Consider the following 22995-nt stretch of genomic DNA (forward strand, 5'->3'; position numbering starts at 1 on the left):
GCTGTTTACTGCCTGCAGACGCTCGGTCAGCCTCAAATGAACCCAGACGAAGGCAGTGATCGGTGAAAGGTACTCAGAAGTATCAATAGCGGTTGCACAAATTGTTGCTCTGTCATCAGTTAATTTGTTTTCTCTGTGTTTCATACCATCCCACGAACATTTATCTGTATCTAAGGTTCTGGAGAAATGGAATTCCATATAAAATCAATCAAATCTAAAAAAAAACAAAAGAAAAGAAAGTTGACACTTTCAGAATAAGCTGATTTATGGAGTTACAGGCCCTCAAAATACATCGAACTGGCTCTAAATTTCTTGGCACTTTGTTGGGGAGCAGCCAGCTGATGGGACTTCAGTGCAGTGTCTTCATGCTCTGATCTTCCACTGATCCTGAGACCCTCTGTGATCCTGGCCCTTCAAGAACTGTGAAAACCTGAAGCGGTTTGAGTAACGTCACAAGTGGAAACTATTGTATAAAACAAGTAAACATCAACATGACTAGAAGATGATCCTGGTATCAAAGTTAAGTATAAAGGAGACCTTTTATTACTATAACTTCTTTTGAGCAGCCACCTATCCCACATGGTGATATGAGCCTTCAAAGATTACCCAAAATGCACTTTGTGAGGTTTCATCCAGTGCAGGAAACATCCAGGGTACCAGCGCTTGTTTCTGCTCGTCTGCGTCACAGACATTAAACTGCTGCACTTTATCCAAACTCTGATCGATCCATCATACTGATGCTCACAGCTGGTTAGAAGAAACAGACTGGGACACTTTGAGTGGGTGAAACTCAAAGTGTGACTCAATGTTTTCAGCCCCGAAAATTTCACGTGGATATAAATAATCAAAAATATCAAAATAGTGACACACTGAATAATTTGAGTAGAGAGCCTGTAACTGTGGCTGTATTCATAGTATGAAGGTAAAATTTTGCATGGATTCATTAAATATGCTCAACAATATCGATAAATATAATCTGGCTTCAAGGTTTCCACTGAATGTTTATGGAAGTATTTTAATAACTGTGTGCGAAGCAGAGATCAAGCTGAGAATCAATTCTCAGCGGTAGGTGGCGCTCTTCAGACATCTGTGAATTTTAAGGGCCCCAAAGACTTTGCAAAGACTGTCTAATATCGATGGTCTGTAATTCATTTACTTAGAAACTTCACATGCATTTGCAGTATACACACACACACACACACACACACACACACACACACACACACACACACACACACACAAATATTTATAACTGTTTGTGTAACCGCAGAAAGGCTCATAGAAAAAAGAAAAAGTGTCAAACATCAAAATAAATAAATGCATAAATCAACCATAAAAACCCGTCCGGGGTCAAAACGACCCCAAACCTGAGAGGTTCAGCTTGTTTACGGGCAGTATGACGTCATTAGGTCTGCCCGCTCTCACCCAATGAGCTTCGAGAAGTGGCGACATCGCTAAGATTCAGGAAACCCTCCGTCCGGAAAACAAAGCGACACCGCTTGAACAGCATTTCCGCTTCTTTTTTCAAAAATAAAAGCGCAGAGCCTCGCAACCTTCCCAAAAGACTGTTAACAAACCTTTTCTTTCATAAATGTAATTATTAAAAAAAAGGTGAAATGAAATACATATTTTCTCGTAAAATGGCTATTTTCCCATGAATCTACGCCTTTAACCTTGAAAATTATCTTATTGATTTATTTAATTTATTGATTTATTTATGGTCCTAATATGCCATGTCATGTCATTAAAAAAAAGGACTTCTTTACGGAATCCTTATTTCCAGAAAAGCGGTCATCAAACCTCAATGAGAGCCAATGTGAAGAACCTCTGAGGCAATATAAAGAACATTTTGAGGACAGCTCCCTGTAGCTACTCTGTTTGGTTCCGTGACGCGGTTATTTCGTTATAAAGACACGGGCACCTTTATTTTGAAGCGAGCGCAGCGGTTTCCGGTCCCGGCGGCCCCCAGCGGCCTGAGCTTCACTGCGCTCCGGCTGCTGCAGTCTTAGCGGAGCGGACTGATGAGCGCGGAGCCACGGTCTCTGCTGCTTCTGTGTCTAACGGAGCCTCCCTCGGCCGTCTGCTCAGACCCTGTAACGGATTATTTTCTCCGGGTTTGACGCCGCTCGTCCAGGATGTCGGTGGCCGGACTGAAGAAGCAGTTCCACAAAGCCAGTCAGGTATGGAGGCGCCGCACATCCGCCGTTAGGACGGGGACCCTGATCCCTGCCTGAGCACCCAGCATGAACGGAGCCAGGCTTTAGTTGATCTGAAAGCACCAGAAGTCTGAATTCTTATTATTTTTTTAATGAAGAGGTTACTTTCCCACCCAGATAAGTTGTTTTTTTTATTGGAGATAACGTCACACCAAACTCTGCTGTGAAAATCTGGCAGTTTAATCTCATCTCACATAGACACAAAATATATCAATTTTATAGCACAAGTTTAGACTTTTTTTTATCAGCTATTGTAATCCAATGGATAATTCGGCTGTGGCTATATAAATAACATCATCTCGGAAGACGCCACGATAACTTGTAAAAGGTCAGACTTGTTTCCAACGTAATATCAACAGGAAACACTAATAAAAAAAAAAGTAACTGCATTTATTATTAATGTTTTAAGTCTGGCCTGATGTTATCTCCTGAAAGGAAATCACACACGAAGTCCGTTTTTATGGCGATGTTTGAGGAAAGCTGCTAGATGTTTCACACCTGTCACACCTGCTTCACAGTCATTTACAGGCAGGTAGAACAGCCTTTACCAGCTGACTTTCACCCCCAGGCTGTGTGGTTTGTGTCATCTGGATGAAGCTCCATTGGTCTTAAATTCCCTTTAACGTTGTATCATAGAGATACCGTTTAAAGGGTGGATGGACATGTTATTCCCACCAAAATACACCATGGTTGGTGGGCGGCTGTGAGTAACATCTAACATTTCCATAACATTGGCAACAGCTCACGGACTGTCTGTTAGTCTCAGTGATCCTGAAGCTTTAGTTAAACCTTCATCTTTCAATTAGAAAGCTCCAGTTTTCAGTAGAAATCAGTAGAAACAGGCAGACTTTCTTCAGTATGAATGGGATTGGGGGGATTTTTCAGACAGGTTTTAAATTCATCACAGCACCAAATTTTTTCTTTTTAATATTTTAATGCCATGTTATGTACTGGTGCTGCTGGTTGACTCAGCTGTGCTCGTATTACGTGATCTCCCTGCTGTGTTTGATGCAGCAGACCATGCAAGAAATTTCCGTCAGTGTTGTGGCGGTTGTTCTAAAGCTGCACATTTTGCTTGTGGTGCACCACAGGGGTCCATTTTGGGCCTTTTTGTTTTCACTGTAGAAGCTGCCCCTTGGGTGAATATTCAAATCACTTGTATGCTGATGATACTCACATATACCTGCCTCTCGAACCTGGCAAAAAGACCTCAGTAAACCCCTTCAAATGAAGCTGATATTTAAACTGTACATTGTATAAAAATGGATGCATCTACCATCACTACACTGGTGTTTCTGTTTGTTGGTTTGCTGTTTTGTTTTAGTGGATGTGACAAGAGAGGGATCTGACTGAAAACCCAGAATGACCAGTATTCAGTATGACCACAAAACAGTCGCACATACACTCTGCAGAGAAGTGTTTGGCTGTTTTCCCACAGGTATCTATAGGACCAGAAGTCTTTGCAGCTGCAGGTATCACCCCGGGGTGGACGTTAACAAGAATCCAAGTTTCAGGCACTTCCATGTTGGCTTCAGAAGCTCCATCTTTTATACAGGCTATGGTTAAAACTGGGGTTTGCAGAATTTCAGCATCTTTGGTGAGAATAATCCAGAAATTCTAGTTTTTAATCCCGTTGCCATCAGGCATCAGCCAGATATCACTTTGTCTCTTGCACCTCTGGCATCACGTTGTAAACCTCATGATGTCTGCATGAAACCTGTCGTCAAAGCGAGCTTCGTCCCGTTAAGATGTTTATCTGAAATTTAAACCGTTCCTTTCTCGTAATAACCTTGGAAAGGTCATTGCTGCTTGTTTCTGCCTCACCATCACTTCTTCTCATTAGCCTGTTTAGTTTAGCTCCGACTTACAGCAGACTGTTTTTGGTTATACTTCTTTCAGTTTGATCTCAGCCTAAATGGACAATAGAAATAAGCTGATCTGACGTGTCATAGGAAGTGAGGCTCCTGTGCTGGGGTCGGTCTGTTTTTATTATGTTCAGATGGATTTATTCTCAGTGCCCCAGTGGGATGCATCCATGTCTGTTCTATCTTCACAGTGCGCTGTGGGAGGACAGAGGCAGGGTGTAGCCCGCTGAGCTAACAGTCAGCACAGAGGTCTCTGTTTCACTGCGGTTATCGAGGCAGCTTCGGGTTTAACCCTGTTTATGAAGGTGGCTCACTTCTAACCGGGATACATCACCATGGTAACTGATGCTGCAGGCCTCGAGCTCGGAGCAGCCGAAGCAGTTTGTACGTGAGATCAGAGCTCAGTGGGTATGAAGTCACCACCGTCTGACCAATCACATGCAGATAGTAGCAAGAACATCAGTAAGAAAAATAGATTTGATGCAGTTTTATTGCCCTATAAGCACTGATACCTGATCCTAATACACAGCACCTGTTTCTACTTGTGGACTTTATATCAAAAGTCTTTCGCTGGCTTTCCTTCCTGCATCAGGTAAACTCTATAACAGATTGGTAAAGCCCAGGGTGACTTATGGAGCTGATAACCATCTTGGCCTCAGTGCTGACATTAAGGTAAGGGAAGCCAGATGAGGGAAAGATATCCTGGATATGTCGATCTCACGTGAGACGAAGTGAAATTAAAACCGAACGTCGATTTGGCATGTGTGTGCGGGTGTCACGCCACCTTCTGCTCCTGTTGTGAGGCCTCCAGCTGAGCTTTTTCACCATTAGCTTCTTGAAACCAGATGTGGCGAGCTTGGGGTGTTGGCCTTCTTTGTGGTCCTTCGTGACTCTAAGTGGGACCATAATTTCCAAAATGAACATCATGTTTGTTGTCAGTAAGACCTGAAATCAGCGACTGAGACCGTAAACTCATCAGGACGCTTGTTTTCTCATAGACTTCTATGCAATCAGATTTCTTTTTACACCCAGAGGAGTCGTTGGTCATTAGAGCGCAGGTTTGAGGTACTTTAAAGCGTGTTTTCCATGCAGTCGTTGCTCTTCACGGAGAGCTTCTAGCAGCTCTGGTCAGTTTCCATCAGAGTGCTGATTTCTTTTCTTTCCTGGCAGTTAAACACTCACACAGTGACAGTGAGCCCTTACAGACCTGCACCTGCGTTATTATTATCTTTAGATACAGAACATGATAATTAGTCACCTACAGGCTGCAGTCCTGTGTGACTGTGCATGAATAAGAGGCAAATAAATGTTTATAAAGAGCATAATCAAACCTTTTATTCATCAGTGACTGCTTCCAAAACTGTGTTAACTGTTTTTAAACTGAGCCAGAAAGTCTGACTGTGGTGTGAGCGCACGATTATGAACCTGATTTTTCATTTGCAGCGCCATGTGCAGTTTTATTCTGGATGTTAATCTTTAGGATCGGCAGAGAAAATGTTAATTTGGAGTGTGAACATTTTAAGTGCTTCAGCTTTGTGTGCGTCTCAGATGAGCAGCAGGTGAGTGTCGGCAGGTGTTGAGTGTAAATAACAAACAGCTGGCAGATGAAGCTCTTAGTCTAAACTTTTAAAATGAATCTCGAATCGAAGGCTGTGAAGATTTTTGTCTCATCGGTGTAAAAGGCAGGGTCACAGAAAAACACCACATCCTCCATGACCTTTTAGTCTTTGCCAAACTTGAATATTTAAAGAAAGTTTAAAGAAAATACTTAAAAAATGAGGTGCAGACTGATGAGATGAGAGTGGATTGCTCCCTCTGGGTTGGAGGAGGCAGTTTGAGTATCTCAGGATCTTGTTCACAGATGATGTGAGCTCACAGGTTTGTGTCGGTCCACCTCAAAGGTGGAAAATACGAATTTTCCACTTTTAAAAGGGTGAAAAAGTCCATCTGTGGAGGTCGATGGGGTTGGCAGTGGAGAGACCACCTCAGCACCTTTTCAGTGTCTTTAAGCTTTTTCTGTTTTACACAAATTGTGTCTTCTTTTTTTCATTTACCCATAATTCACTCAGAACTCTGGTTTAGATAACTGAGCTCTAAGGGCTTTAAGCTGCATCCACACAGGAAGTGATTCACTTGTCGTGCATCGTTCTGAAGCCGACGGCTTGCTGCTAGTGGTCATTTCTGGCTCTGGTTGCCCAGGTCATATGTCAGTCACCAGTTTCCTGCGCTCTCATTGGCCCTCCTCCACCATGCTGACAGCTGCTCTGAGGTGTTTGCACTGATATGCTGAGTTTGGTTTTCTCCAAACGTGCTGCTGTGCATTCTGGGCAAACATCTGCACTTTGGTCTCATCTGGCCAAAGGACACTGTTATCGATGCAAACCTAAGCAGTGCTGACAGAAGAGGATTTCTCCTGCAGCCCTTCCAAACAGCCATACTTGTTCAGTCTATTTCTAATTGTGCTGTCATTAACTTGAAGCTTTAATATGCTAACTGAGGCCTGCAGAGTCTCAGATAGCATCTTGGGTTTTTTGCAGTTTCTCTGAGCGTTGCGTGCTCTGACCTCGGGGTGAATTTGCTCCAGACCTGACTTTGATGCAACTCCGTTGTGGAAACATGAAGCCTTCATATTTAAGGTCTGTCAGAATATCAAACTCGGGGCACTGGACACAAGAAAAGTCTTCATAGAGAATTTAGCATCGCAGCTGTGAGCGATGAATGCTTCCTTATTGAATCTTCCTCCTGCATACCGGAGGCTCGGACCGTCAGTGTCTTGTGTGTTGTTATTGCCTCGTGAAGTGCCTTCAGTTATCTAACTGGTGAGAGCGCTGCCGCTGACGATGACCAACATCTGGGTGAATCACAGCTGAGGTTCTCTCTTTAACCTCTGTGTCCTCTCACAGCAGAGAGGAAATCGAGTGCGGGGCGTCTGGCTTTACGAATGCCGTCGTGTCTGTAAAGTGGTTCGCGAGCTGACAGTCAGCCTGCCGCTTCTTGTTTGTGTGTCTGTCAGTGTTTTTGCAGTGGGAAATGTGACAGATAAGCTGTTTATCTTTCACACCGTGTTCAAGAGCGAGCACAGAAAGTTTCCACTTTCAGTCCTTTTCTTACTGCACGCATGCGGTTCAGTGTTACCTGCCTGTGTGTTTTTTCCAGGTACCTTTGATCTGTGTGTTTGAGTCCTGCAGTGATAACAGTCCAAATCAATGCAAAACAGTTCAGAGCTTCTCTAACGTTGGTGGCACCTGCTGTGGTTTCCTGCTTCTGTCAGACTCATCTGTATCAGCCACTCCTGCAGAGAAAAACAAATCAGAGGTTAGTTTTTACAGCTAGCTGCTTCTCAGGCGTTTCAGAAACACTGTTTGCTGTTCACCTGCTTCCTGACGATGGGAAACAGAACAGTGACCGGGGTGGAGGCCAGCTCAACCAGCAGGAGATAACTGGAAGGGAAACACTACTGGTTCCTGTTTATTTTAGCCATATCTCAGTCTTTGTTTCCACCAGTATTGCAAAAGCAGCATGATTAATAAAGTGCTCCAGCTGAGCAGATGTTTTGCTGCCTGATAAGCCCTCGAGTCCAGAGTTTGGTCTAGTCTTACCTGGGGCTGGCCGCTGTTATTCCAGGCTTGGTGTCATTCTGTTGGTGATGTATCTTGGCACACTTTGGGTCCCTTAGTACCAACTGAGCATTCCTTAAATGCCACAGCCTACCTGTTTATTGTTGCTGAGCATGTCTGTCCCTTTATGACCAGTGTGTCATCTTCTGATGGCAACACACCACGTCAGAAAGCTCAGATCATCTCAAACCGGTTGCTTGAACATGACGGTGAGTTCACTGCCCTGGGGCAGTCTGACGGAGGCGTGGCTGCCAATTTGCGCCTACGGCCCCTCCGACCACCACCAACCACACAACACATTCACACTTAGGCAATTTGGGTTAAGTGTCTTGCCCAGGGACACAATGACACAGCATGCGCCCAGACAGGGACTCGAACCAGCAACCCTCCAGTTGCAAGGTGAGCACCTGCCCACTGTGCCACAGATTCACATCACGGCTGCAGCTGTGTGATGCTGTCACGTCAGCATGAACCAGAACCTCTGAGGCAGGTTTCCAGCACCTTGTTGAATCTCAGCCATGAAGAATTATGGGGGTCCACCCCTGTGTTAGCGAGGTGTACCTATACATGATACGGTGGCCGATGAGTATATAGCTAAAAATAAAGGGTGAACGATTAAGGAAAAGCTGACCTATAAAAATGCGGAAGGAAGTTCCAGAGCTCTTTTGGGTAATCGAATGTTTTTGACTTCACTTCAACTGTTCATGGCTGAAAAGCGTGTCGACTCGTCTCTCGTTATGTTGGCTGTGACACTCACTGGGAAGCTTTTCTTGGAGGCGCAGTAACATAAAGTTTACTTTCATTTCTCTCCTTCTCCTGCGCTCTGTGTGAGGAGCTGCTCTCACTGCGAGACTGAGAGCAGGGAAACGAGGAACCAACGTGACCACAAACGACCGACTCTCACACCGAGCTCAGATCTCAGTCCTGTGTCTGTTATTTTACTCACATGACTTTAGTGCAGTTAAAGTCCTGGATTTATTTGTTAGGTCTTGTATAAGTTTGGAAGCAATGTTTAAAAATAGTCATTAAAGTAAAATGTTTTCAGGGCAGCTGAAGCTGTGGACTTTATTAATGGACGCAGTTTAAAGTCGTACCCACAGGGACTCGTAGCATTTCTGCATGAAAACAAACAGATATTTTCTGTGTGAGGAAAACAGGGCGGAGGTTTCTAATGGGTGGCAGTGGGGAAAAGCTTCACTTGTCACGTGGCCTATAAGGAAGATTAGAATAAAATCTACTGCAGGAGCAGAACCTGAAGTTTCACATCACACTTTATAGGCCGTGATGTTTGCGCTCAACAGGAATCTCAGTGTGGAGAGGATGTGGATGTGGATGTCATTTAAAGGTTCACAGCAGAACCAGGACCGAGTTTTTCCTCAGTGTTTTGGATTTATGTTTTTTTTAATATACTGATGATAGAAATCTAATAATTTACAGATGTCTTTATATAATCTGTAACTTTTAGGTCATTTCATGCTTGAAGCTTGAGTTAAATAAACTGCTGCTAAATAAGCTGCTAAGTGCATATGAATAGTGTGAACTGAGTGTACTGTTGGTTTGTGGTGTGCAGCTCTGTCTCAGCCTGTCTCTGCAGAGCTGTGGTTTTTCTGATCTGCTGCTCTCTTTGCTGTGCAAAGTCCACAGTCATCGAACAGATGGAGTCATTGAACAGGTGGAGCTCGCCGTCCGTGAAGGTTTATGACCAATACTGCTGATATCTCGCACACTGAAACCAGAGGCAGAGCCACAAAAACTTTCTGTGCTGCTGTTTCTTCAGAGTGGAAGTTCTTAGGGGATTTTTAACCCAACGTTTACTACAGCAAATGTTCATTTCCAGTCTGTTCAGCAGCTACAGCAGCCACTGCTGAGCAATCTGAGCGGAGATGAAGATGTTAAGATCTTCACTGGGAGTGAGCAGGATGGCCAGGATTAGAAATGAATCCATGAGAGGGACCGCTCAGAGTCAGAGAGGCTGAGATGGTTTGGAGAGGTGCAGAGGAGGGAGTGGGCAAAGGATGTTGAAGATGGAGCTGCCAGGCAGGAGAAAAAGAGGAAGACCTCTGAGGAGGTTCATGGATATAGTGAAGGAGGACATGCAGAGGGTTGGTGTGACAGAGGAGGATGCTGGGACAGAGTGAGATGGAGGCAGATGATCCACTTTGGCACACACAGATGTGTGAGGTGCAAAAACTCAGTTAAGGTTCACATTTAGAAAGTATTTCCTACTCACTGCAACTAAAATATCCTCTAACTCGGTGCATGAAATGCACTATATTTTTTTATTGAATGTATTTATATTAAATTCAATCTTTATTATATTTATAATTTTTATCATTTTGCATAATAGCTTTTATGTGCATATTTTTCTTGCTTTTTATCCACATCATCTATGTGAACAGCTGCAACAGCATTACAGTTTCATCCATCCATCCATCCATCCATCCATCCATCCATCCATCAATCAATTCCATCCATCCATCCATCCATCAATCCATCCATCCATCCATCCATCCATCAATCCATCCATCCATCCATCAATCCATCCATCCATGGCAAAGAAAAGCATCAAATAGTTTGTCAAAGGGATTAATGCATTTATAATTTTGGCTTGTTCATAAAAGCTGAATATCACACAGTTTTAGAGCTGCTCAGTTACAGCAGAAATCATAAAACGATTTAACGTGATTACTCACAGACTCATTAAGCTTTAGAAAAAGATGAAACTTGCCTTTTCATTTAAGCAGGTTTTCTTGAACTTTAATTGTAAATGAATAAATGTGAGCTGAATCAAACCTGCAGTCACCGAGGGGCGAAACTAAAGAAAGGAAATGGCCTGAAAGGTAAAATTACAGAGCAACAGATTATCACCATGTTTAATGTTCTTTTTAAAATACATTTGGGCATTGTTTGGGCCTAAGTTTTTTATTAGTTCACATCTTAAAAAGCATTGATTTGGATTTTTAAAATAGTCCAAAAATCTTTTTATCAGAATCTCAGCATCAGAGGTTAAAGTATCTCAGGGTCGAGCATGGACCACCTCGGCTCAGCAGTTTGTTCTTACGTTAACCTGCAGCAGGAGCAAGAAGATGCTGCTTAGACACGCAGCTGACATCTCGCTGCACAGAGCCCATCCATCTTTAATGATCAGTGATGGAGGGACTGAGCCACAGTCGCCTGGCGGTCTGGCAGGCGGCCTCTCAGCTCATTAACATTTCAGCAACTCATCATCATCATCATCTTCATCATTGTGTGCAGCCTCCCTGTGACGTAAATCAGCCAGTTTATGTTGGCAATGTGAAATGAGAACAGCAGATGATGCATGATGGAAAGATGGACAAAAAGTGACACGTTACACTGGTAGTTTCTGTTTCCCAGAGGAAAGACCCCGCAGGGTCCTACCACTGCAGGGTCCTACCACTGCAGGGTTCTACCACTGCAGGGTCCTACCACTGCAGGGTTCTACCACTGCAGGGTCCTACCACTGCAGGGTCCTACCACTGCAGGGTTCTACCACTGCAGGGTCCTACCACTGCAGGGTTTTTCCTGCAGACACGTTTTTGGTGTCATTCTAACCTGAAACAACTTTTTTTTTTTTAACCTTGTTTAGTTAGTCAGGGTAGTGTCTTCTCTTATGTGTTAGACATTTGATTTTGTCAAATGGTCAGAAATGGCAAGACTGGACAACCGCTTGCTAGTGCTAACAGCCGCGCCGTTAGCTATTTGTAACGATGGCAATCTGCTCCAGTAGCTAACAGCAGAAATTCTCAGCCTGGCACAGCAGGACCTCAGCAAGGCAATGGGTCACTAGCCAGAACCCTGTGTCGATCTGCAGGTGATCGAGTTACAGGTGATCGATCTGCAGGTGATCGAGCTGCAGGTGATTGATCTACAGGTGAGAAAAAACCATAAGATTCACTCGTGCTGTTAGTGCTTGCTTTAGTCAGCGTGATGATTTTTCCTTATTAGTGGTGAAGGTTTTTTGGTGAGTTTTTGCAGGATGGCTGTCTCTGCTGGAGAAACGCGTCCATCAGTCAGAGCAAACTGTGTTGTTTTTGGTATGGTTGTCTGGCTGCTTGTTTGTTTGTTAATATCACAGTAAAACTATAATTCCAGCTCTTACCAAATTTGCACAAAAGTTGGGCAGTGACCCCTAGATGACCCGATTAAATTTTTGCCATAATCGGGTCAAGGTCAGAGGTCAAGTTTTTCTGAAAGTCTTGTGAATGAGATAAAATGAGAATGATGTTCAGATTCACACGTCTAGTAAAAATCTTGGACGAGTTTGAATCTCGGTGACCTTGACCTCAAAGTAAATCATGGGCATGGACAATAGGAACTATGTGTTATGCGATTCAGTGTTTGGAGAGTGACACGTTTGTGAGACGGACGATGTTCAGATCAGCTAAAACTCTGCTGGGGTCGGGGTTTGCTGTGGCACCTCTTGTTAAAGTTTGTATGCTTGTTAGCTGTAGACGTAGCCTAGCCTTCAGTGTGATTCGCTGCAGCAGTCTGTTACTCATTTTTAGGATAACTGGGAAATTCTGATTGCTTCTCACAAATGAAATGGACCCCGATCGTGGTCCTGCAGCTTCAGCACAGAGAGCGCTGGGATATTTCTCAGAGCACATTTTTTTAGTTTTATTGTGAATCTGTTGAAAATGAAAACCATTTAGCATGGCCCCTGAGAATCAGCAGTCTCTTTTGAAAGATATTGTTTTGCACCTGTTAAAATTTGTACAGACCATTTGTCGGGGAGTTTGTATTAATACAGATGCTGACTGATAGCCAGTGTTTTGGTGAATTACGTGCACATGAACCAAATGCTGATGTGTTATCAGAATTATCAGAGATGGCAGCTGGCCTGTGCAGAAGCACAGTGTGTGCAATCTCCCCTGAACAGACCCAGGCTCAGACTTGTTTCTGACTCAGGTCCACCTGATGGACACATTTCCATCTGTGCTTATCGAGAAACACACAAATACAGGGATAATGAGCAGAGTGGGAATGAGTCACTTATCAACATGAGCCTAAAACTGAGGACAATGAAGAAAACTAAATGATTATTTGAAGGACAAAGAGACATGCATGCACCTGCAGTAACCACACTAACCTCGAGCACTTTCAGTAACCGTCTCCTCTCTGGTATCATGTTATGTCTGTTCAGAAGTTAATTTATCTCCTTGACCTGCTGCTCTGCCCATAATCTTTATTAAATACAAGATTGTCTCATTAGGTCTCTGTGTAATGTTATCTGACCTTAATGGTTCTTGGGAGAGACAGACTGTGTTGGCTAAATTCTTCTGAAGTTACTGAGAATCAGAGACGCAGCAGCAAAACAGCTGATCTAAAACACAACCAACATTGGCTGTTATAATGTTAATACAGCCACAGGACTCAGTAAGTGTCCAAGAAAGGACCGTTTATTAAGTTTCTTTTCTGCAAACATTCAGTTTATTAAACAGTTTGTGGTAAAGAAATAACCGATCAGTGTAATCAGCTGCCTCTGCAGTGTGTCTCTCATCCTGCAAGTGGACTCCATCACCTCCATGTTCTGCAGCTGGGAGTTCTGCAGGTTGCCTGCTGCAGGTTCTGGTTAGCGTGAGCCTCCAGCTCACTGAGGATCTCCAGAACAGAACCAGCTGCAGTATAACATGGAGGAGGAGGAGGAGGAGTCTGAGACTGGGACGGGACACATTGTGGAGAAGCAGCTGAATGACATCAAGAACCAAAACAGCAGTAACCTGACCGGCCTGCCTGCAGGCAGACAGGAAGGAAATCAACTGTGTTCTTGTCCAAGGCAGACGAGTAGAAAATAAATAAAAACTAAATAAAGAGAAAATTAAAACCTTATTTGGCTAAAGAAAGTCTATAAAGCTAATTTTGGGATCCATGAACTTAAAACTTGTATTTAATAAGACCTCAAACTCACAGGAACGTGTTTACTGAGCTCAGAGATCAGGTGATCAGACTGCTTTTTACAGCCGCAGGAGTCGCCCCCTGCTGGACTTCAGAAGTATTGCAGGTTTCAGGTGCTTATGTATTGTTTGGCGTCACTTTTCAGAACCTGATGGTACATCCATCTTTTGTATACAGTCTGTGGAAAGAACCTGACCTGCAGCCATCTGTGGGCACCACTCACTGCGCCATTAGGTCGACTCATGATTACATTCGGTAACACTTGTAGGCAATTCAGCATTAGCTTCACTTTTCAGGTACTTTTCATCCTCCAGATTCTGTTTGCAATGCGCAGCCAATCAATACAACTGGCTTAAAGGGGGAGGAGCTTGTTTCAGTCTTGTTTCAGAGGTTGAACAAGTGGCGGCTCCAAGGCCCAGCATGTGACAAGTAAGAACTATATTGAACTGTGACTGATGGAAAGCTGCTGTGGCAGGATTGAAAATATGCAGCATTGGGTCTGCTTTAACAGCAAACCTGACAGGAAAGATTTGAGGTGAGCTGTAACATGCATGCTGGCTGTCATTATGGTTTTATGCTGGCTCCCAGCTTGAGGTCTGATTGAAGAAACAATAATGACATTAGTTGTGACCGTCAGGCCTCTAATGAGGCAATTACATGGAGTGGCAGGTTTAACCCAGCCATAATGACGGGAGGATTAATCCAGTAATTTCATGCCATCCTGTCTGACGTGTGTTTCTTATTTTCTCGTAAATATTCTCATGTCTGTTTTCCAGGAGACAGCCTCATTAACTCATTTATGTTTTATCTGGAGCCGACAGAAGCTTTGATTCCCTGAAACGCAGTCGCTTCGAGGGGTTCGCTGTTTGTAGGTCAGGGTTAGAAACCGAAGTAACGGGAAACAGCTCAGTGTCTGCAAAGCTGCCTGCTGCTGCTTCCTTCCTGCTGCTGAACGCACAAAGATCGCTCCACCCATCGTTCAACACACACACACACACACACACACACACACACAACTGACTGTGAAAGCTGTGGTTGCATAGGGTGCAGCTCACCCTCAGTCTGTAAAGGCTCTTTTCACAGTGTTATCAAGCCAAGGACGTCTCGAGCTTTCCACCCTCCAACATAGGCTCACAGTGGGAAACAGCAGACATAATATTGGGAAAAAAAATGAAACCTTCTCTGAGTAGTCTCTGGAGCTTGAAAAAGGCGACTGGACTTCTTTTTGTTTCTTGAAGACGTCTTCAAGAAACAAAAAGAAGTCCAGTCGCCTTTTTTCAAGCTCCAGAGACTACTATGACCTGGATGACTGAGAATCTACACAGACATACTTCTCTGAGTAGTAAAAACATATAATTGGGACTATTGTGAGTATTGATCACTCAGCTGGGTGCCCTTAACGAGACCTTCACAGACCCTGTGTTCATCCAGATATGCAATCAGCTATAAAATCAATGAAGGGAAGCTGTGCAGAAGGTTTGTTGCTCTTTGCCCTCAGTCCAAACCTCTGCAGCACAATACTTTCAGTTTTTTACATTTTTTTAAGGAGCTGGAATTTATATTAGCTTTGGTGTATGTGCATCTCATGTGTGCTGCTTAGTGTATCTGCACTGCTTTGTCTTTTTTTTAAACAGGTAAACATGACTCAGTTGGAGCTGTTCAGAGTGCACTTTGTCCCTGGTTTTATGGCACATTAATGTTATAGCTCAGTCCCTGTGTTTATAAACTCGGTCTCGAGTGTAAGTTCAGTTTCAGCTTGAAAAAAAGAAGAATGGACTTCTTCAAACTTTTTTAAGATGTTTCAGCTCTAATCTATAATCAAAAGGTGGAGAGTCCCAGGTATTTAAGCCCTAATGGGGGTGGTTTCCTTTGGAGGTAGTTATTGACCCACTATTGATCATTTCTATCATCACATGAGCCAAGGTGTTGCCTTGCCCCACCCTATCATGTGACCTGTTGAGGTCATCTGAAGTAAGGTGTGCGTCAGGGCTGAGGCGCCTGGGAAACAGTGGACGTACATTGTGTTTACATTGTTACATGGTGTTTACATTGTTTTTTTCTTATGAACTCAGTCTCATTGACCTCGTGATGGTTTCTATTAAGGTCACCGAGTGTTTAGAAAAAGACAAATGGGGTCTTTTTTGGATTCTTCACAGAAAAACTGGGTAAAGGCTGCTCGGTTATGGTAATTTTGGTTATTAAGTGTAATTATGAATATTTGTGATGGTTATTAAGAAATATCATGCTGTTATTGAAGTTTCAAGGTGTGAACTTTAAAAGTGGAGCTGACAGCACAGAGAGCAGGAACAGGTCAGGCTGACCTACAGCACGATGATGAAGAGGAATCAGAGGTCCATGTGACCATTTCCATGTTGTTTGTGTGAACTTGTTTAAAACGTCCTGAAGGCTGTTGGTTCATCATTTTTGTTTTAATGGAGGATTTCTGTTATTTCTATAATCTATCCTTTGTTGGCAGCTCTCACCAAAATCCGTGTGAAGTTCACTGATGCTTTCTTCTGTGCCTTTAAGCAGTGTCTGACTGTCAGGGACAGTATGGGGTTCAGTGTCTTGTTTTTCCATTTATTTTTTTTATTACCCATCAGCCTTTGTGAATGACACAGTTGGTTTACTTGGACAATCCCTCCTTCCTGTTTCCCTGCAGGAAACCCTTCAGGTTATTGGGATGGGGTTTTTTTTGATGACATTCAGCTGCTTCTCCAGAAAGTCTCTCGTCCCAGTCTCAGACTCCTCCTCCACGTCGGGCTGCAGCTGGTGGTGATAGTCCTGTTCTGCTCTGATCCTCTGTGAGTTGGTGGGTCTCACTGTCCAAAACCTGCAGCGGGTGGAGAACTGGCACGGCTACGCTGAGGCTGTGGAGCAGAACGAGGGCCGAGGTGGTCTATTTGACGTTTGTGTGTAGGATGAGAGACTCATCGAAGGGGCAGCTGATGATATCGCTCCTTTATTTGTTGCCACAAAAGCTTGGCAAATAATTATCAAAGGAGAAATTTATCAAAGCTGTTATTTTTGCACACACCTCTTCACCACCGCAAATGCAATCTGCATCTGTAGGAAACGCTGCCGTTCCAGGTCAGCCTCAAACTTCATGCAGATTCTTCTATAACTGAGTAATCCAAGATAACATGAGACAGACCGTATCAGTCACACAGCTTTGTTAGCAGGTGGACGTGCTGTAATAACATTTTAAAACTGTGTTGAACTTATCTGCTTATTTATGATCTGAAATCAGTGGCAGCTCCACTTTCCAAAGCACCACTGAACAAACAGAGCGAGGTTTAAACATCCAGTCGTGTTTTTGTTGCTTGGAGAGCTCGGGTCGGTCCAGATTTCGCTGCCTCTCTGACGGCCTTCATTACTCTGCCTCTGCAGTCCGGCTCCTCTGGGAGGCTCAGTGAAACAATACATTTCTGCAGACACACACAAACCGCGCACAGCTGAATTCCTGTGTACGTGTGTGGAGGCTGGTGATTCAGCGTCTCCAGAGATTCCTCTTTGTTTTGGTGGGAATCTGCTGTTCACCCCGGTGGGTGCTGTGGTTTGACTTCATGTCACTTTCTCCCTGTCGTGAATAACACGTCTCAGCTCAGAGAAAGTGTGACAGTGACTCACAAACCCAAACCAAACAGGCGAGCTTCCCTCTCCTGTTTGTCACTTTCTTATGACTCTGCGTTCCTCTGCCTGTGTCCTGCAGGCACAAAATCACCTGACCGGACAAATTTCCCATAAGATCTGTCACTCCGTGAGGCCGAGGCAAAACACCGAGCGGAAAATGATGTGTGCTTGAGTGTGAACGAGTTTTAAACCCTGCAAAATCCAAAGCATTTAATTAACCTCACTGGCCCTAAATCCATCCACTTTTTTATTAACCTTAAGATCTGAAGTGGGAAATCGTTTTGAATTTCAGGGGGAAAGTGTCCAAATTGACCTAAAGATAAATGAGATTTCCTGTTAATAAGTTTAATTAATACTTAACCTTAATGCTCCAGCCAACTCAGCTTCCTTACTTTCAGAGGACTGTACGTAGTTCTTTAGGGATCATTTTGGTCAGTTATTTCACATGAACTTCCATTAAACTAACAACTTTAAAGGAAAGTAAGAGGTGGAGGTGGTGGGAGACGGAGTTGTAGGGAGTTGGGACCTGGTTGGTTTTCTGTGATATGTGCATTGTTAAAGCCCGTCTCACAGAGGCCTTCGCTGCTCTGAGACTGTGACAGAAAACATTTTCTGGACTTCCTGGATACTGTTGTTGGGTGTGTTTCCACCCCAGGACAGCCTGTGCAGCACAGTTTGGACGGTCAGTCAGCTCGCTGCGTGTGGAGTTGTTACTGACGTTCGATGTGTAGCTCGGTCGCGGCTGTGGCCGATCCAGCAGCAGTAATGACGAGTAATCTGGTTGGATTTCAGCCGAGCTGTGCGAAGGGAATTCCTTCTTTACAGAATAACAAGCAGGAGAAGCTCTCAGTGAAGGTTTCCAGTGATGGTGAAAATGTTCGAAGTGATTCAAAGTAACACTTTGGTCACTTAGACGTGTTGGAGACGTACCAAAAACTTAAGTCGATTTCTCAAACAAGCGTAGCTGTGCTACAGTGTTTGGTTGATGAAGATGAAGATGAAGCCAGCTTGAGGAGTTGACTTCTGTCGTAACGCACGTTTTAGTCCCGAGTCCTATATGAGACCCAAAAATGCTATTTAGTGATATTTGTTTAGCTTGGGTTTTAGCCACATGCTAAACTAAGTTACCTTTCAAATGAAATCTCTTACAGGCATTTTGGAACCATAGTTCTTCATTTATGAGCTTTTCCATTGGGGAGAGTCTGGAAAATTCAATCAAAATTGAACCGATGGCAACAGGTTAATACACGAGGCCTCGAAAGCCCTCACGAAGACGGGAGCTGATATTTAGTGTACGCTGTGGCTGCAGTGTTATTGTTCGGCTGCTTGGTCACCATGCAGTCTGTTTAAAATGAACACTGTGCTGCTGTGTGCAAAAGGAAGGAACAAGGTGTGTGTGTGTGTGTGTGTGTGTTCATGGTGCAGGAAGAAGATGACTGAGCTCAGCTGCACAATCAAAGAAAGGACTGCTACAAAGCTGCTGCCTGCTTTGATCTGTGAGGAAGACGTTAACATCCTGATGAAGATCACAGCTTGCTGTGGAGTCCCTTCATGTCAGAGTCGACTGGTTTTGGCTGCTGAGTCTTGTATTCAGAGCCGGGGATCATTTCGGCTCTAATGTGCCGTTTACGTGGAGTCGCTGTGGATTAAAAGCGCAGCCGCTCCAGTCTTTACTTCCCCACCTGCTGCTGATGCATCTGGGCCTGCAGCACGTCATCGTCCCCCATCCTCAACATTAGTGACTTTCTTCATCTTACACCCGTCGACGGCCAAAAGCCTTCAAGCTGCATCACTTTGGAGAAATGCAGCTTTTCAAAACAGCTGCACATTAAAATGATTTTACTTTGGTGTTCCATTTATGTTCAGATGAACTTCTTTTAAAAATGACGATCAGGACTTTATCATGGCGAGTACTCCAAACCACACAGCAGCACATTAATGACTGACCCCGTGCTGTGGATGATTCAGTTCAGTTCAGTTCAATTTTATTTATATAGCTCCAAATCACAACAAACAGTCGCCTCAAGGTGCTTTGTACTGTGGGTAAAGACCCTACAATAATACAGAGAAAACCCAACAGTCAGAACGACCCCCTATGAGCAGCACTGAACCTTCATCTTCATTGTGCTGATGACATCATGCTGATCCAAGGATGGGAAAAAACTGTGATAAATGTGTTTAGAGCAGCCTGACCTTTGGATTACTGCACATACTCTGACCTCATTATCTGAAACTTTTATTATTTAATATGAACATCTGCCATTAGAACAGGAGATCTGTGGCAGGAAGTGATGAAAGGCACTTACACAGAACACGTATGAACATGAGTGTTTTCAGAGGAAGTCCTGTTATTGTGACAAACCAGGTCCTGACTCCAGCTCTGTGCTCACATTCATATCCTCAAATATGTGCTGAATGATTTGATGGAATGTGCAGTTATTCTGCAGTGAGTGTTTAGCGCTGCCTTCCCGTTCATTTCATTACACACACACACACACACACACACACCCCATCCCGTCCTAGAAAGGCTCTGGCAGTCAGACTGGGCTAATTTCTCTGAGTCTGCTAATTTTACCCAGGCTCTGACCCACTTGGTGAATCTTTCCTGTTACATACTCGAGCCTGAAACACACACTCTGAGGCCTCAGCAGGCCTCGGCAGCTCGGCTCAGTGATTGAGTCACAGCTGAGTTTGAGTCTGATCACGATCGACTGGCAGCTTGTTGAGCGACTGATCAAAGTGGTGAGTTTATTATGAAACCGAGCAGTTACACAGCAGCTAAACTTCCTCCCACATTTCAGTATCAGGTGGTGAGAAAGGATAACTCACTGTTAACAATACACATAAATACATTTTTTCCTGAAAACAGCTACTATATAAATCATATTTTAAATAGTATTTAAAAAAAATTACTGACAGGAAAATTACTGCGTTCACTGAAGAGCAAAGTTTTAGGCCTTAACTCACTATTATTACTTTCATCAGAAAGATTACAAAAAACAAAACAGGAAGTGGAGAACTTATTTACTGCCCATGTTAGGAAATCTTGAGGTCTCAATTCCCAGTTTAATAACGGACAGACTTTGGATGGTTCCAGCTTCAGGAAGGTTTGCAGGTAGGGATGCAGGCAGGTAGGGATGCAGGCAGACGCGTGTGCAGACTGGTAGGTAGCAGACAGGTTTGTAGGGAGGATTTGGGTTAGATGTTTGCCTAGAGCACTTAGGCCCTGTGCCACATACATTATAATTAGAGACTATCACAGGTAACAGGTGCAGTTATAACAGGTAACATGAATCAGCACAGCATCTGTTCAGCAGGAGCTGAGACTTTGGTCATATCAGAGTTCTGGGTTGAGCTGTTAGCTGTGATGCTTCAATACAACTTGCAGAGAAAAAATTTATTTTGGGGACAAAAGTCAGCAATCTGCATTTTATCAGATTTGACAGATAAAATGCAGATTTTGTCAAACGGCCAGAGTTTTGGCTCTTTTCCCGTTTATTCAAAGAGGGGCTTCAGAATAACGACCTGGATGGGTTGCCAGGTAAGTGAAGGGCCGTCACCGGACTGGTCAAAGTTCAGGCAACAAACAAACAAAAACATCTTGGCAATAACTCAAATCATCACAGTGAGTGACTGATGATGACGTGCAGTTATGCGACAGAGAAACGGTATCAGATTCGCCGCTGCGTCACTGAGCCGTCACTGACGGCGCTGTGATGGGAGCGCCTCACTGGGGCTGTAAACGACACGCTGGAGCTGCTGCGTGTCACCTGATGATGTGTTTATGACACACTCAGTTACTGATCAGCAGGATGCTGGGGGGAGTGTTACCCTGATGTCACATTCCTCACCTTTTCTTTTCACTCCTGTCTGAAGACAGCGTTTATTTCAACGCTCCAGTTTCAGACTTTTTTAAAGAAGACCTGCTGCTGCTCATTGAATAGCTTTTATTCACCAACAGCAAAGATGTATCAGGAAGGTCCACCTGTTTCAGGCCAACCTCACATATGGAGAAAAAAGGCTTCACATGTAACTGTGCTCATGTTCCACTCCTGGACATCCTGCCCCCGTACAGCTGTTATGGAGGGGGAAATTATCCACAGAGACCAAAGCAGCTTCTGAATCAGGCTGTAAACATGTTGATTTCTGCTGGAGAGCTTTAACATGGGAGTCTATGGGGACTGACTCACTGTGGCGCCCCTGCTGGACTGCAGAGGAACTGCAGGTTTTGGCACTTCAGTGCTGGAGGTTGATGCCTGATGTAAGAATAAATGTTAGCTGTAACTCGGACTGTAGCAGTGTTTCGTTATCATACTTGTGTACATTTTATTATCTACGATATTGAAAAATGCAGCTGAACAGAGAATCCCTCCTCGTGATGACATCTCTGAGGTGGGCAGCACGCTCTACCTGCCACAGCGGCCTCATTAATCCTGAATTTCCCTTCATGCGTGCGATTTCCTCCCCACACAGCACCGGTCATGTTGACTCAGGTCTCGTTTCTGTTCCTGGGTTGAGCCTGAAATCCTCCCACGTCGTATTTCCCTGTTGATTGTTATTTTAACGGGGCTGCTGATTGGTGTGTGTTGGTGTGCCGATTGCAGATAGTTTTTCCTGAGCTGCTGCTGCAGGAAAGCCTCATAGTTTTGTTTGGACTCTCACACTGGAAGCACATTTTCAAGAACGCTGAGTTCTGGTGTTTTAAACATGCCGTTTGGTTTTTATTAGATGAGGATTTAAATGGCCTTTGGAAATAAAGGAAAACAGACGTGGGATCAGCACACATATGCAGAAAAATAAAATGCATGAATCAGATTGACATTAAAGTCAGTTCATCCAAAACTGAACTGTGAATCACAGTAATACAGGTCAGAAGAACCTGCAGTGTGAGGTTTGCTGCCCAAATGACCCACTGCCCTAAATCTGTGAGCATTATTTCACTGTTTGTGTTCAGAGACTTTGTGTCCTGGTGCAGGAATGCTGTCAAAGCCTCCGTGTTCCCCTGTTTCTGAAAGCATGCCGGGTCAGTGGTTTTACTGCAGTATGAGCACCGCAGCGGAGTACACAGTTTTTATGCTCGTACTTTTTACTTTATAGTACTGTCATTCTGGCATTTCATGTACTTTAAAATGAGCTGGGCACCAACTTCATGCACTAGCCTTCATTACATAATATTTTTCTCTGCTCTTCTAATAATTTATAATGTAAATGTGCATTTTAATTGATCTACTTGTTTTTGTCCAACTGAATGTTCGGAATAATATTTCTCTAAAATAAGAGCACTGTTACTGTCAACATTAAATTTATGTTGTATGACACATTTCATCAGTTCCTGCTGTGAAAAAAGGCTCCGACTGTAGTCAGTTCGTTCCTGTGGAGTCAGAAAATATGGAATTACAGGACGGCAGCACATAAACCTGCTTCAAACAAAGATGTCACCTGATGTGGGACTTGATATGAACCACCAGGGAACATGTTTGAACTCACATTCAAAATAAAAATGCATTTATGATTCAGCAGAAGCAGATCTGTGCTGGTGCAGGATGTTCATGTTTCTGCTCAGCTACTCTTCAACGGCAGGAGGACAGATTGTGAGGATGATGTCACCCTCAGCTAAATCCCAGAGATGTTAAACGGTGATTAATGGAACAACGGCTGGGACGTGATCTGGGCTTTACTCGGATACGGCTCCGTTTAAATTGAAACTCAAGCCAGCAAAACTTCATTTAGCACATCTCGTTCTAGGTG

At 43.8% G+C, this 22995-nt stretch overlaps 1 protein-coding gene across 1 annotated transcript in view; it reads left to right on the top strand.

Moving 5' to 3' along the window:
- Positions 1-1972: 1972 nt before the first annotated feature.
- Positions 1973-22995, top strand: part of sh3gl3a (SH3-domain GRB2-like 3a) — a 33698-nt gene continuing 12675 nt past the window's right edge. Inside the window, exon 1 of the mRNA XM_030724169.1 lies at positions 1973-2180. Within this exon, the coding sequence (XP_030580029.1) occupies positions 2136-2180 (45 nt within the window). The 5' untranslated portion in view covers positions 1973-2135. The remainder of the gene's footprint in view (positions 2181-22995) is intronic.

Source organism: Archocentrus centrarchus, unplaced genomic scaffold, assembly GCF_007364275.1.
Source record: "Archocentrus centrarchus isolate MPI-CPG fArcCen1 unplaced genomic scaffold, fArcCen1 scaffold_32_ctg1, whole genome shotgun sequence".
In the NCBI taxonomy this organism is placed as follows: domain Eukaryota; kingdom Metazoa; phylum Chordata; class Actinopteri; order Cichliformes; family Cichlidae; genus Archocentrus; species Archocentrus centrarchus.